Source organism: Peromyscus maniculatus, chromosome 21 (genome assembly GCF_049852395.1).
Source record: "Peromyscus maniculatus bairdii isolate BWxNUB_F1_BW_parent chromosome 21, HU_Pman_BW_mat_3.1, whole genome shotgun sequence".
NCBI classification, from domain to species: Eukaryota; Metazoa; Chordata; class Mammalia; order Rodentia; family Cricetidae; genus Peromyscus; species Peromyscus maniculatus.
The window spans coordinates 30,802,549-30,818,457 of record NC_134872.1 but is presented as its reverse complement, the minus strand read 5'-3'; the positions used below and the strand labels follow the sequence as shown (position 1 = coordinate 30,818,457).

Genomic DNA, 15,909 nt, shown 5'->3' with positions numbered 1-15,909 from the left:
AACAAAGTAATCATTTAACAAATGTTTTATCAAAACAATTTATCTTATTTTGAAAGTAAAAGAACAGAGATGAATCTGTCTCAAACACACTAATATGATGGAATGTAACATATCATGATTATGTGTCAACTTGGAAATATTTCTTTATAAGAATTGAAACTTTTTTCTTTTAGTAAAAAAATAGATGTTTTCATACAAATATATTCTATTAGTTTCCTCTTCCCCAGCATATGTATCTTTTATGTGGGCCTTTTAATACAGGTTTGGCATATCCTTGAGCATATAAAGAAGACAGAGATCTGTGATGTCCAGTGTTTTTTTCTATCACTTTTCACCTAACTTTTGAGAAAGAAAATTTCAATAACCTGGAAGATACCATTATGCATAAACTATCTGGCCAAGAGTCACTGTGGTATTCCTTTCTCTTTGCCCACCAATCTTAGGGCTACAGACACCTGCCGCCATGCCTAGCTTTCTAACTAGATACAGATGATTTGAATTCATGGACTCATGATTGTACATCCTCATCCATCTCTCTAGACTGCATCTTTATGTAGATTCCTCTTACCTGTGGTGTTCATTAGCTTGAAGTACCACATTGATTGTGATGAACAGAATAATGAGTGGCTCATCTGGTGGGTCTTTGTTTTCTAGTTGGGGTATGCTGAGAATCATTGCATAGCAGAGACTTGGATTTGTCTCTAAGACACCAATAAACACTTTGTCATGTTCTACTTCATAAAAGCACAGTCAAAGCTGGGGAGGTAGATGCTCAGTGGGTAGATGTACCTTATGTCAAGCCCTGCGTCTGGTAAGAAGTACCAATTGCTAAGAGACATTCAGTGTGTGTGTTTTTGTGTGTATGCCATTGTATATTGTGTAGGTGTGGTGTCTGTGTGTTTGTTATTGGTAGCAGGGTGAGGAAGTCTAACACACTGGATGAGAAGTGTGATCCTCATCTAAACTTGGCTCAATCCATCTATCTTCATTTTGACTACTTTAGTGAGTTGTATTGGTTTTTGGTTTGATGTACTTTGATGAAAATTCCTAAATGGACACCACCTTTACCAGTAGGTCATGAACTTAAACATCATGGCATGAAACCCAAATGACATGTGCTGTTCAATGTAACCAAACTGAAGACCAAGGCATAAAGCCACACACCTATGGCATGGCTTCAGCACATATGCAACCTTGAAGCCTACCTCAGTAGAGACAAAATTCCTCCAAGGTGGCCACACCTACTCCAATAAAGTCACACCTACTAATAACGCCACTCCCTGGGAACTTATGGAGGCTTTTTACACTCAAACCACCACAATCCATACCCTGGACTCCAATATCTTATAGCAATAGCATAATGCTAATTTCATTTAGTCCACCTTCCAAAGCCCTCACATTTTATCACAATCTCAACAGTTTTTCCATGTCCAAAGTCCCAAGTCTCTTCTGAGATTCATGCAATCTTTTAACTGTAATCCCCTATAAAATCAAAATCAGGAAACAGACCACATGCTTTCAACATATAAAGGCACAGGATACACATTACTGCCCAAAATACAGGGAAGGGAACAAAGTGAGCAAATTCTAGACCAAAGAAGATCAAAAACCAGCTGGGCAAACTCCAAACTCTTTGTCTCCCAGTCTGATGTCAAAAAGCTCTTCAGATATCCAACTGTTTTCAGCCTTGCTGACTGCAATATACTTCTTTCTCTTGTGCTGGTTCTACTCCCAATAAGCCACTGTCCTTGGCTGGTAACCCACCCAGAGCTCTGGGATCTCAAACTACTTGGGGTATTCTAGGCACTCCAGGCTTCACATTCACAGCTTCAGGCAATGATCTCTATATGCCTCCATTCAGACTCACCCCTGACACATGCCTGGGTTTAATGGCTTTGCTTAGTTGGGGAGGGAGATTGCATAATGTCTTTCTTCTACCCTTGACTCTAAAGTCAGAACTATGTAGCCAAAACTGCCAAGTTCTGCTGCTTGCTGGGTTTGGAACTTGGTCCCCTTGTTCAGTTAAATCATAACCTGATTTCTGTTTTCCATGGTTTCCTTCACTGCCTGTGCTTTCCTGCTCTGGATTTAGCTCTGTAGACAGGGTTGATGTAAAGTTCATTGATCGACCAGCCTCTGCCTCTCTAGAGTTGGGATTAATGTTCTCTACCACTATACCTGACTCTAAGCTTTTCTTTCATTTCTTTCACAAGTTGGGAACAGAACTGGAGAAAACATGCCATTAGGTTACCACTCCCTTTATTCCATTTCTTAATTTATCTCCTTAAACACAGAATTTAACTCCATTCCCCTTACTGGTGTTCCTTTTATCCTCTAATAATTCTCTATCTTGTATTTTCCCTTTGTCAGCTTACTCTTTTTCATTATAAATCTTCATTAGAGATTCTACTAATAACTGCATGACAGAGTCTATACTATGCTGTTTTTGAGGTTTACTCTGACAAAGGGATTAATCCAAAACTTCTGATTTTAGCCTCTGGCAGACTCTTCAGACAAAAGCAAAAAGCAGCTACATTCTTCATCAAAATATCACATGACTAGTCTCTAGGCCACATAATTATATTCCTCTCCTCTGAAACCTCTTGATCCAGTCACTCACGGATCAATTCACAATAAGCTCCACAGTCTTCCATGCTCCTACTGGTATGGCCCATTAAGCAGCACTTAAAGCTTTCAAATGCTTTTCTAATCCACAGTAGAAAAGTCCATATACCTTCAAACAAAAACAAGGTCTGGCCTATTACAGTAATACCCCAGTCCCTGGTACCAATTTCCTTCTTAGTTAGGTTTCTATTGCTGTGAAGAGACGCCATGACTCTGGAAACACTAATAAAGCAAAACATTTTATTGGGTGGTGTACAGTTTCAGAGGTTTAGTTTTTTGTCTTCATGGTGAAACATGGAAGACTGCAGGCTGACATCTTACATATTATGTTCAGGCACCTGGAAATTAACTTAAACACTTTTCATGGATTACGAATATATGGGACCTCAAAGCCTGCCTCAAACAAGGACATACCTACTCTGACAAAGCCACATCTCCAAATGCCTTTCCCTCTAAGTTTATAGGAGGCAATTATATTCAAACTGCCACACGTGATAATAGGCAAGCTGTCAGGTTCTGCTAGATACAGAACTACACACACACACACACACACACACACACACACACACACACACACACGTACACACTATTACAATGAGGTGTCAGTTACTGCAAGATATCTTTACATTCAATCAAACCCCACTCAGGTATCTCAATATAGGTAGAACTCCCTGTCTCTTCCCCTGCAACCAAAACCCTCACACAGTATTTGCTGTGACTTGTTCCACCAGGCATATCCTGCAACATGGTCTAATCCACACACATAGTTAGAATTCAGTTCCTGCTGTGTATGCCCCCTTTCTTAGAGCCAAATGTTCCAGAACAAATATAAACCTAGGTATCAGTATTTCTTGGTAGCCTCTTCCCTCCAGCAAAACCTTCAAATAAAAGGATAGACATGAGGTTCTTCTAAGTAAGCCCTCCAATATCTGTTCCTCCATGTTATATATTCACATCTGAAGACTGGGAGCTGAGAACAGAAGATATAAAGAACTTATGGCATGAGTCTTTCTGGATCTGGAACCTCTTAATAATATAATGTTTTCCTCATTCATCCATTTCGCAAGAAAAGATGGTTCACTAACATAGAGAGTTAATGTGTTAGGCAGTTGAAACTAAGATTGTGATTTTGCAGTTGGTGACAGATGACAGGAACCATTTTCTTTTTTTAAAATATTTTTATTTGATAATTAATTTTATATATCAGCCTCGGATATTCCTATCCTACTTCCTCCTACACCCCAGCCTTTTCCCCAAATCCACCCCCCTTCCCATCTCCTCCAAGATATGGTCTCCCCTGAGGAGTCAGCCCAGCCTTGTAGTTTCAATTGAGACAGGTCTAGTCCCTTCCTCCCTACACAAAGGCTGAGCAAAGTGTCTCAGCATAGGCCCTAGGTTCCAAAAATCCAGCTCATACACCAATGACAGGTCCTAGGTCCACTGCCTGGGGACCTCCTAAACAGTTCAAGGTAATCAACTCTCTCACTTATCCAGAGGGCCTGGTCCACTTCCATGGGGGCTCCTCAGCTCTTGGTTCACAGTTCATGTGTTTCCACTAGTTTGACTATTTGTCCCTGTGGTTTTTCCAATCATGGTCTCAATATCTCTTGCTCATAATCCCTCCTCTCTCTTGCTGATTGGACTCCTGGAGCTCTACCTGGGGCTTGGCCATGGCTCTCTGCATCTGCTTCAATTAGTCACTAGATGAAAGTTCTATCATGACAGTTAGGGTGTTTGGCCATCAGATTGGCAGAGCAGGTCAGCTCAGGCACTCACTCAACCATTGCCAGTAGTCTACAGAGCAGGCATCTTTGTGGATTTCTGGTGACCTCTCTAGCTCTCTGCTTCTTCCTATTCCCCTGGGGTCTTCATTTATCCTGGTATCTCTTTCTTTTTTCTCGTACTATGATCCGGATCCTGCTGGGACCTCCCACTCCCCAAAGCTCTCTTTCCCCGGCCCCTAGCCCTTCATAAAACGCCACCCCACCCCAGCCCCTCAGTTTGCTCATGTAGATCTCATCCATTTCTTTGTCATTGGTCGATCAGTGTGTCTTCCTAAGAGTCATTTTTTTAGGTAGCCTCCCTGGAGTTGTGAGTTGCATTCTGGTTATCCTTTGCGTTACATCTAGTATCCACTTAGGAGTGAGTACTATTGATGTAACCAACCGTTTTATTAAATAAGAAACACAGAAATAATGCAAAAGAGAAAGCCGAGAGGTCAGAGCTCAGAGCCAAAATCTCACCCTTCTGCCTGCGGTGTCCCAGTTTCCCGAATGAGCGCTCTATTTCCTGTCAGTTCGTCTATTTAAAGAGACAGAACAAGCCACAGCTATCTCACCTCACCAGTTCCTCAGCTGGTCCTGTTTCCTCAGACTGGAAGCTTCTGTGTCCTCATCCCAATAGCTCTCAGCTGAACTGTGTTGCTCCAAAGCCTGAAAGCTTAACCAGCCAAAAGCTTCTAGTTTCTGGTCCTCACGCCTTATATATCTTTTTGCTTTCTACCACCACTCCCTGGGATTAAAGGCTGGCTTTCTGGGATTAAAGGCGTGTGCCACCACCGCCACACTCTTGCAATGGCTCTAATATCTCTGACCCCCGGGCAACTTTATTTATTAACATACAATCAAAATCACATTTCAGTATAATTAGATTACCACCACAGAGTACATACCATGTTTGTCTTTCTGAGTCTGGGATAACTCACTCAGGATGATATTTTCTAGTTCCATCCATTTGCCTGCAAACCTCATGGTGTCATTGTTTTTCTATGCTGGTTTGTACTCCATTGTGTATAGGTACCACATTTTTTTTTAATCCATTCTTCAGTTGAAGGGCATTAGTTACTTTCCAGTTTATGGGTATTACAAATAATGCTGCTGTGGACATAGTTGAGCATGTGTCCATGTGGTATGATTGAGCATTAATTGATATATACCCAAGAATGGTATAGCTTGATTCCCAATTATCTAAGAAAGCACCCTATTGATTTCCAAAGTGGCTATACAAGTTTGTATTGCCACCAACAGTGGAGGGGTGTTGCCCTTGCTCCAATCCTCTCAAACATAAGCTGACTTCAGTGTTTGTGATCTTGGCCATTCTGACAGGTATAAGATGGTATTTCAGAGTCATTTTGATTTGCATTTCCCTGATGACTAAGGATGTGGAGCACTTCCTTAAATGTCTTTCAGTTATTTGAGCTTTTTCTGTTGAGAATTCTTTGTTTAGCTCTATAGCCCATTTTTAATTGGATTGTTCATTATTTTTATGTCGAATTTCTTGATTTTTTATATGTTCTGTATATCAGCCCTCTGTCAGATGTGCAGTTGATGAAGATCTTTGCCCATTCTGTAGGTTGTCATTTTGTCTTGTTGACCATGTCCTTTGCCCTACAAAACTTCTCAGTTTCAATACGTCCCATTGATTAATTGTTTCTCTCAGTGTCTGTGCTACTGTGGTTATGTTTAGGAAGTGATCTCTCTTGCCAATATATTCAAGATTACTTCCTACTTTGTTTTCTATCAGGTTCAGAGTAACTGTATTCATGTTGAGGTCTTTGATCCACTTGGACTTAAGTGGTGTGCATGGTGAAAGGTATGGATCTATTTTCAGTCTTCTCCATGTTGACATTCAGTTATACCAGTACCTTTTGTTGAAGATGCTTTATTTTTTCCATTGAATAGCTCTGGCTTCTTTGTCAGGAATCATAAGTTCATAGGTGTGAGAATTAATGTCAGGATCTTCAGTTCAGTTTCATTGTTCCTCACATCAGTGTCTGTGCCAGTAACAAGCTGTTTTTTATTACTGTCGCTCTATAGCAGTGATTGAAGTCAGAGATCGTGATAACTCTAGACGTAGTTTTGTTCTTCAGGATTCTTTTGGTTATCCTGTGTTTTCTGTTTTTCCATATGAAGTTGAGTGTTGTTCTTTCCAGGTCTGTGAAGAATTGTGTTGGGTATTAGTGGGGATTGCATTGAATGTGTAGATTGCTTTTGGTAAGATTGCGATTTTTACTATGTTAATCCTACCTATCCATGAACATTGGAGATCTTTCCATTTTCTGATATCTTCTTCAATTGCTTTCTTCAGGGACTTAAAGTTCTTGCCATCCAGTTCCTTTACTTGTTTAGTTTGAGTTACTCCAAGGTATTTTATATCATTTGTGGCTATTGTAAATGGTGACATATCTCTGATTTCTTTCTTAACCAGTTTTCATTTGTATATATGAGGGCAGATGTAGATGTATCCAACCGTCTTATTAAATAAGAAACACAGAAACAATGTAAAAGAGAAAGCCAAGAGGCCAGAGCTCAGAGCTAAAATCTCACCCTTCCTCCTCTGTGTCCCAGCTTCTCGAAAAGAGAGCTATTTCCTGTCTGTAAATCGCTTTTCCAGTCATTCTGCCTTCTCATTGGTTGTAAACCCAAACACGTGACTGCCTCATCACTGTCTGAATGTACAGCCCCCTAGGTCTTTAAGGTATATATATGTCTCCAATGCTGGCTGTATCCCTGAACACACAGAGATCTATGGGATTAAAGGCGTGTGCCACCATCGCCACACTCAGTCTATGGCTCTAATAGCTCTGACCCCCGGGCAACTTTATTTATTAACATACAATCAAATCATTTTTCAGTACAATAAGAATACCACCACAAGGGCTACTAATTTTTTTGAGTTGATCTTGTAGCCTGCTACATTGCTAAAGGAGTTTACAAGCTCTATGAGCTCCTTGGTCAAATTCTAGGGTCACTTATGTATACTATCATGCCATCTGAAAATAGGGAAAGCTTGACTTCTTCTTTGCCAATTTGTATCCCCTTGATCTCCTTATGTTGTCTTATTGCTCTGGCTAGAACTTCAAGTACTATATGGAAGAAGTATTGTGAGAGTGGACAGCCTTGTCTTGTTCCTGATTTTAATGGAATTGCGTTGAGTTTCTCTACATTTAATGTAATGTTGGCTGTTGGCTTGCTGTAAATTGCCTTTATTATATTTAGCTATGTTCCTTGCATTCCTGATCTGTCCAAGACCTTTATCATGAAGGGCTGTTGGATTTTGTCAAATGCCTTTTCAGCATCTAGGGAGATGATCATGTGGTTTTTTCCTTTGAGTTTCTTTATATGGAGTATTTCATTGACAGACTTTCATGTGTTGAACCACCCTTACATCTCTGGTATGAATCTTACTTGATCATGGTAGATAATTGTTTTGATGTGTTCTTGGAGTCTGTATGCCAATATTTTACTGAGTATTCTTGCATCAATGTTCATGAGGGAGACCGGTCTTAAAATTAAATCAGAAAGCAGACAGAGCTAGTGGAGAAGGCTAGGCTAGTAAATGTCCTTAATCTCAAGGACAATCCCAGGAATGGATTTCTACCACTGTGATTGTTATTTTTGGTTGCTGACTTGACTACATCTGGAATAAACTACAACAAGAAATAGAGGGCACACCTATGAGAGATTATTATTTGGCTTGACTTGTTTTGGATCAAGAGCAGGGAAACACCTATCTTTAATGAGAATCTCTAGGTGTTAAGACACACACCTTTAATCCAGATCTTGAGACAAGAAGACACACCTTTAATTTTGGCCACACCTTCTGCAGGAGGAGTATATAAAGACATGGAAGAAGGCAGGTTTTGCTCATTTCTCTCCTGCCCTTGCCTTGATAACAAGATCATTCCTTCAGTGGAATTCGTTCCTACTTCTTTGGGATTCCAGCATATACTGAAGACCAGCCAAGAGATCCATCTTTGTGGACCAAGCCTCTTCTGGATTCAGGGGCTTACAGTTCATAGTCACTCATTGGATTAGCTGGACTGCATCCTGTAAGTAATTCCAATACACACGAGAGAGAGAGAGAGAGAGAGAGAGAGAGAGAGAGAGAGAGAGAGAGAGAGATATTGAATGATTGCAGAAGTTACCCTGTTGTTATTGAGAACTCCATGGCTCTATCATTTTATATTCCCCAAATAGGCCAAAGACTGGTGGTCAAATGCCCAGATTGTAGTCACATTTCTCATGCAAACTACCACAGTGGTTTTGTTAACCTTTTCTCAGGCCTTTTGAGCACTTGGTTTCCAGTAGCTAGTGCGGCTTGAAAAGTTGTGGAAGCCACAGAGGTGAAGCTTTCAAGGGTAAATCACTGGTGGATAGAGAACTCCTAATGCAACATCACAAGACACCTAACAACACAGCTCTATAAGGAACAAGGTATTCCCAGACCCATAGATTCTAGGTATGTTGAAAGCTGTAGTGCAACTAAACTCTGTGGTGGTATTGTGTTCCCCCAAATATTGTGTACTCTAACAAATTTATCTGGGGTCAGAGAACAGACAACCACTAGATACAAAGGCTAGAAAATGGTGGCACTCACACCTTTAATCCTAGCATTCCAGAGATAGAAATCCCTCTGGATCTCTGTGAGTTCAAGGCCACATTGGAAATAGCCAAGCGTGGTGATACACGCCTTTAATCCCAGAAAGCCAGCCTTTAATCCCAGGGAGTGGTGGTAGAAAGTAGAAAGATATATTAGGTGTGAGGACCAGAAACTAGAAGCTTTTGGGTGGTGAAGCATTTGTCTGGTTAAGCATGTGGCTGGTTAAGCTTCAGGCTTTCCAGCACGGGTTCAGCTGAGAGCCATTGGGATGAGGACACAGAAGCTTCCAGTCTGAGGAAACAAGACCAGCTGAGGTGTTGACCAGGTGAGGTTAGCTGTGGCTTGTTCTGTCTCTCTGATCTACCAGCATGGACCCCAATTACTCGTCTCAGGTTTGATTTTATTAATAAGAACGTTTAAGATTCCTGCTACAAAACTCTTCCTTCCCAGTATGGAATCTTAAGTGGGCCTTGATCATAGCCATGGTAAAAATAACAACGGGCTATATTATGGTATAGAAGCTTAGAATAAACAATCTGACAAGTCATGATTGGCTGGTTGCTTATGGTGAAATTACAAAAAAAGCAGTATGAAGAATACTAGATACTAGTCCCTAAGGTGCTCTGCCTGCAGCTGGGCCTTGTGCTTGTACATTGGAGTCAATGTTGGATGCCTTTACAGCAGAGAGAATGTAACAAAGGTCCTGATAGATTTACAGTTCTCTAATCAATTGAACCTCAATATAGTGAAGGTGTTTCCTCTTTTGTTGGTTTTGCTTCCTGGGATTTATGTTTGCTGTTTGATATGTATATTTATAATGTTGGGTTTTTTTTTGTTTTAGGGTTAATTTGTGCCTGTATTGTCCCATTGTTCATTAATTGTTATCCTATTTCATTTTTGAAAATTAAGTCTCTTATATCCATTTTTATTCATTTTACTGTATTTAAACATTATTAACTATATGCCACACATACTATGGGGTGATATATTGTGTCCCCTAATAAAATTTGCTTGATGATCAGAGAAGAGAAAAAGCCACCAAATTAAAATAGAGTCCAGGAAGTGGTGGCACACACCTTTACTCCTTGCACTCAGGAAGCAGAGATCTGTCTGGATCTCTGTGAGTTCAAAGCCACCGTGGACTTCATGAGATTGAGTCATTCTAGGAGAGAAACAGAGGCAGGAAGTAGTGGAACACACCTTTAATCCCAGTACTTGGGAATTACATATCTTTAATCCCAGCCCTTGAGATCTCATACATTTGCTTGGGAAGCACCATTGCCTTTAATTCCAGCACTAGAAAGGAAGTGATAGCTGGGAAGACAAAGGTATATAAAGCATGAGGAAACAGGAACTAAAGCTTTTCAGGCTGATGATTCTTAGATTTAAAACTTGGCAGTGGGTTATTCCTTTGCCTCTCTGATCTTTCAACATTTACCCCCAAATCTGGCTCAGCGAGTTTTGTTAAAAGACCTCCTAGACTTACTACTACATAACATTTCCATATATGCCTGTTCTTTACCTTGATCATATTGCCCTGCACTATTTCATTACCCCTACCTCAGCTTTGTGACTGACACAATGACTTTTACAAAAGCTCATCCTTCTCCTCCTTCCTCATGACCCAAAGAAGACAAAATATATCCTGTTTCTGTTTCTGGACCTGCTTTGTCTCACATAAAACTACATCTAGTTTTAACTTTTTTCTTATAACACAACAGAACACTTATCAGGGTGCTGAGTGTGGACCATTCTCCACAGTCTCCTTATTCACTATGATGTTACTAATTTTAATTCTTTTTTTTTTTTTTTTTGGAGCAGAGGATCGAGGCCAGGGACTTTCACTTGCTTTTCCAATCTGTATTCATCAAGGACAGTTGTTTGTACTTTCTTTATTCATTGAGATTTTTGATTGTGTGCTAAGGGTAATACCAGCACTGAGATCAGTTTGAAAACAATCCTTAGCTTTCGTTTTCATGAGTCTTTTCTGTAACATTGTGTTTGTCTTAATTTGTCTTAAACTTCTTTTTTGCATAAAAAAAGTCCATGACCAAACAAAAAACAAACAAAACATAAACATAGAATATAAATTTGGGGAGGAAAATGTTTATTCAGCTTATTATTCCATGATTTTTGTTCATCTCCAAACAATATCAAGACAGCAACTGAAACAGTGCAGGCTCCCTGACACAGAAGATAATGCAGAGGCCATGGAAGGGTGCTGCTTACTTGAATGCTACCCCTGGATTACTCAGCCTGCTTTTTATAAAACCCAGGACCACCAGCCCAAGGATAGCACCACTCACAATGGACAATTGCCTCCCACATTGGTAACTAGTTTAAAGAATGCCAGACAGCTGGATCTCAAGGAGACATGTCATCAACTGTGGTCCCTTCCTCTGTGATGACTCTAGTTTGTGTCAGGTTGACAAGTCCCCCAGCACAGTGTTCATTCTTCTCCAAAGTGTAGATAGATTCAGCAAATCCAAGAAGCCTGGGCTCTACTTGATTTGTAGTGATTTTTGTTACCAGCCACACCTGTTACTTATGACTCAAGTCATTTAAGTGTTTTTCTTTTATCTTATTTTAATAGTCACACACATCTAAAAGATCCTGTCATACTTGCTACTTTCATGGGGTCTAGTATTTGAAACATCCCTGAAAAATCCTCTGGACCATAGTTTGGTTAGGACATAACCTCTCTTTTTTCCCACTATAAGTTTGTATCTTAAGTCTCTTGATCAGTTTGGGCCAGGGTTTTTCATTTTGTTGCATTCTTAGCTAACCAAGTAATTCTATATCTGAATATATAGATATATATATATATATCTATATCTCAGTCTTTTTTTGCACATACATCAAAGTTTCCATCTTTGATCGTTACTATGATTCCTCATCTAGTGTTTGTAGGAGGTGTTCTTCTAGTATTTCTACGTCCTTGACCTGCATCATTAGGTTGTTTGGGATATCCCACATTCCATGACAGAATTCATAACACTAAACATCTATCCAAAAATTGCATTAACTATTTTTTCTCGTGTTGTTTCTCCAAGCAATTGGCAACAAGTTAAAGTGTCCTAACGGAGCAGAACATCATGGCAAGTCCCTTGGAAGAAAACATCCTTGAAAAGGATTTCAGGATTTTAACATCACTAGGCTCTGGTGGATTTGGGGAGGTGAAGCTTGCCTGCCACCTTCCTACACATACACAGGTGGCTGTCAAGGTCCTGGAGAAGAGAAAGAATTCTCTGGCTGACATCAACACTGAAGTAGAGATACTTCAATCTGTGGAACACAGAAACACAGTTAATTTCTTTCATGTTATTGACACAAGTACAATAACTTATTTGATCATGGAATATGTTTCCGGAACGGACCTGGAAGTGTTCCTCCACGAGAGATACTTTCTAGAGGAGGATGAGGCTAGACCAATATTCCAACAGGTCGTTTCAGGAGTTCATTTTCTCCACCAAAAACGAATTGCCCATCGTGATATTAAATTGGAAAATATCCTTATTGACAGAGCTGGCAATGTCAAGCTTTGTGACTTTGGTATGGCCAGACAGCTGGCAGATGGGCAGATGTTGGAGGAATTTGGTGGCACCTTGGACTATTTGGCTCCAGAAATTTTGGCAAGGAAACCCTATGATGGACTGGCAGGGGATATGTGGAGCTTGGGAGTCCTCCTATATGTAGTGGTCACAGGAATATTTCCATATACAGGACCCACCCGGGAACATATGTACAAGGCCATCACCACCACAAAGTATCCCATTATCTCCTACACGTCAAAAGCCTTTCAAATCATCATTAAACAATTACTTATGGTCCCCACCCATCACAGGATAACAATATGTCAGCTCCAGGAAAGACAATGGCTGGGCAACATTAAAGAACATGCAGCACCTGAAACTAAGGAAATCCTTCCTAGGGTGGTGGAGACCATGTGCACCATGGGCTATACCTGTGAAGACATTGTATCATCCCTAAAACACAGGCAACCAAATAATTTAATGGCTACCTTCAATATCCTCAAATACAAACTGAGCTATGGGGATAGCCAACAACAAAATCAAAAGCCCTGGTTAAATGGAAGCCCTATAGGTGCTCCTCGCCTCCCTCTCCCCTTGAAGAGGAGAGCCAGTGAACCAGCCTTCCCACCAAGGAGATGTGAAGAGACACTTTCATGAGGAGGGTGTGGAAGGAAGAGGCAGGAGATGCCAAAGCTACAAAATGCTCAACAGATACTCATGCCTGAAACAAAGCCTTGTGCAGATGAAACAGTCCCAAAAGGAGATGTCCTGATGGCTAATGTCATCATCAGTGCTACAGCACACATTGCAATCAACAAGAATTCTGTGCAGCGTATCCATGGTAATCTCTTCTCGGGTGAATCAGTCCAGAATGGAACACTTAATAAGTTTCAGAACATGGGCTTCTCCAGAGAAGAACCATTCATGGCAACCCACATGCCCAGTGGCCAGCCCCAGGATGAACCTAATTTCTTGGGATCCAGGCCACTCAGAGGGTGGAAGCTGATGAAGAAGAGAATTTCTCATGCAGAGAGAGAACTGTTTCCATGTTCCATGCCCACTTCCTTTTGAGCCCTGGATCCCTGTGTAAGCTACAAAAAAAAAAAAAAAAAAAAAAAAAAAAAAAAAAAATGAGAAGACAGTTCAGTCCATAAGAGACCTAGTATTTGGCCACCAATATATTCTCCTACATTGTATCTTGACTATGTTATTTTAATAAATATCCTTTGGTAAATTACAAATATACTATCTCAGAGGGCACCTGCCATCTATATCTCCCCTACAGTCAAACCAAACACACCCACAAACACACATATGAATGCATGACTTACAACTTGGTGTCAGGGCCTGCTAAGTATACAACCATAAATTCTAAGCCTTCCACAATGCTAACATTCAGGACTTGCCCAGTACCATATTTTTTGCATGAAAACACCAAATATAAAGTTCTGTGTATCAGGTCTTGCTAGGTATTTCCTCCCCTTCTGCCACAGCATACCCCTCTCTTCTCTCTCCTCTCTTTCTTTCACTTTCTCTACACACACACACACACACACACACACACACACACACACACACACACACACACACGGTAGATTGCAAGACTCATTAGGATTGCCCTACCTTAAAAGGGAGACCCATTTATACTTTACTTCACAGTCCCTGCTAGGTAGCCTCATTCCTATAGTAAAAGCCCAACATATGCATACAAGTCTACATATTAGTTTCAGGTACATAAACCTTCTCCATCAATTTTAAGCCCCTTTATATACCTTCCCTCAGTTGTTACAACCTACTGAAAGTATAATGAACGGGGGTGATTGCAGCACCGTTTACATCATGGAAAGGTCACAGACACAAGAGACCAAGTGGGCGGCGTTTTTTAGAGCTTTATGAGGAGGGAAGAGGGCTTGGGGAAAGGGGACCAGGTCTGGTGAGAGAGAAAGAACGTTCGGGTGAGGGAGCAGAGCAGATCAGGGAACAGAGAGATAGGGTGGGGTTCATGTCCGCCATTTTTTAAAGCTCAGATTGCATGAACACAATGCACTTACATAGTCACCAGTGCCCACTAATGACTGAAGACACAAGACCATGAGGATCAGGGCAGGTTCATAGCACCTACTTTATAAAGCCCTGTCTGTCCATCACAGTCCCCATATTCATACAAGGGAAATGTCATTTTCTGTTATATTTCTGTCCATTTAAGCTCCACATACACTTGCAGGACTACATATCAGGCACTGCACAGTAGCCCATGTCCTACATCCAAAGAACTACTATCACATGATAGGGTAGTTGTGAGTTCCTACTGTGCTTACCATCTCAAAGAGCTATAGCCCTCACTTACAGGTGTGTTTCAGCTCCTGCTGGGTACAAACTTTCTTATAACAAAAGCAAACAGAAACAGGTGATAATTAACACACAGCATGCCATCTTTTTTAGGGTTTCTATTGCTGTGAAGAGACACCATGCCCACTTAGAAAGAAAACATATAATTCATGGCTTACAGCTTCTGAGTTTTAGTCTAGCATCATCATGTAAAGACATGATGGCATTCAGGCACACATGGCACTGAAGAAGGAGCTGAGAGTGAATAAGGTGCCACCACTTGATCCTGCAGAAAACAGAAAGTGGTCTGAGACACTGTGCATGGCTTCAGCATATATGCAACCTTGAAGCCTACCTCACTAGAGACAGAATTCCTCCAAGGTGGCCACACCTACTCCAAAAAAGCCACAACTCCTAATAATGCCACTCGCTGGGAAATCATAGAGGCAATTTACACTCAAACAACCACAATCCCCTCACTGGAGCCCAATATCTTGTAGCAATAGCATAATGCAAATTTCATTTAGTCCAACTTCAAAAGCCCTCACATTTTTATCACAATCTCAACAATTTTTCAATGTCCAAATTCCCAGTTCTCTTCTGAGATTCATGCAATCTTTTAACTGCAATCCCCTACAAAATCAAAATTAAGAAACAGACCACATACTTCCAACATATAATGGCACAGGATACACATTACTGCCCAAAATACAGGGAAGGGAACAAAGTGAGCAAATTCTAGACCAAAGAAGATCAAAAACCAGCTGGGCAACCTCCAAACTGTTTATCTTCCAGTCAGATGTCAAAAAGCTCTTCAGATATGGAACTCCTTTCATCTTTGCCGACTGCAACATACTTCTTTCTCTTGTGCTGGTTCTACTCTAAATAAGCCACTGTCCTTGGCAGGTAACCCACCCACAGCTCTGGGATCTCAAACAATCTGGCTTATTCTAGGCACTCCAGGCTTCACATTCACAGCTTCATGCAATGACCTCTAGATGCCTTCATTTACTGGCTTTGCCTAGTTGAGGAGGGACATTCC

At 40.8% G+C, this 15,909-nt stretch overlaps 1 protein-coding gene across 1 annotated transcript; it reads left to right on the top strand.

Moving 5' to 3' along the window:
* Positions 1-12,101: 12,101 nt before the first annotated feature.
* Positions 12,102-13,196, top strand: LOC102915464 (putative sperm motility kinase W). The gene has a single exon (XM_015990782.3). It carries the CDS (start codon positions 12,102-12,104, stop codon positions 13,194-13,196), a length of 1,095 nt encoding a protein of 364 aa, XP_015846268.3.
* The last annotated feature ends 2,713 nt before the right edge of the window (positions 13,197-15,909 follow it).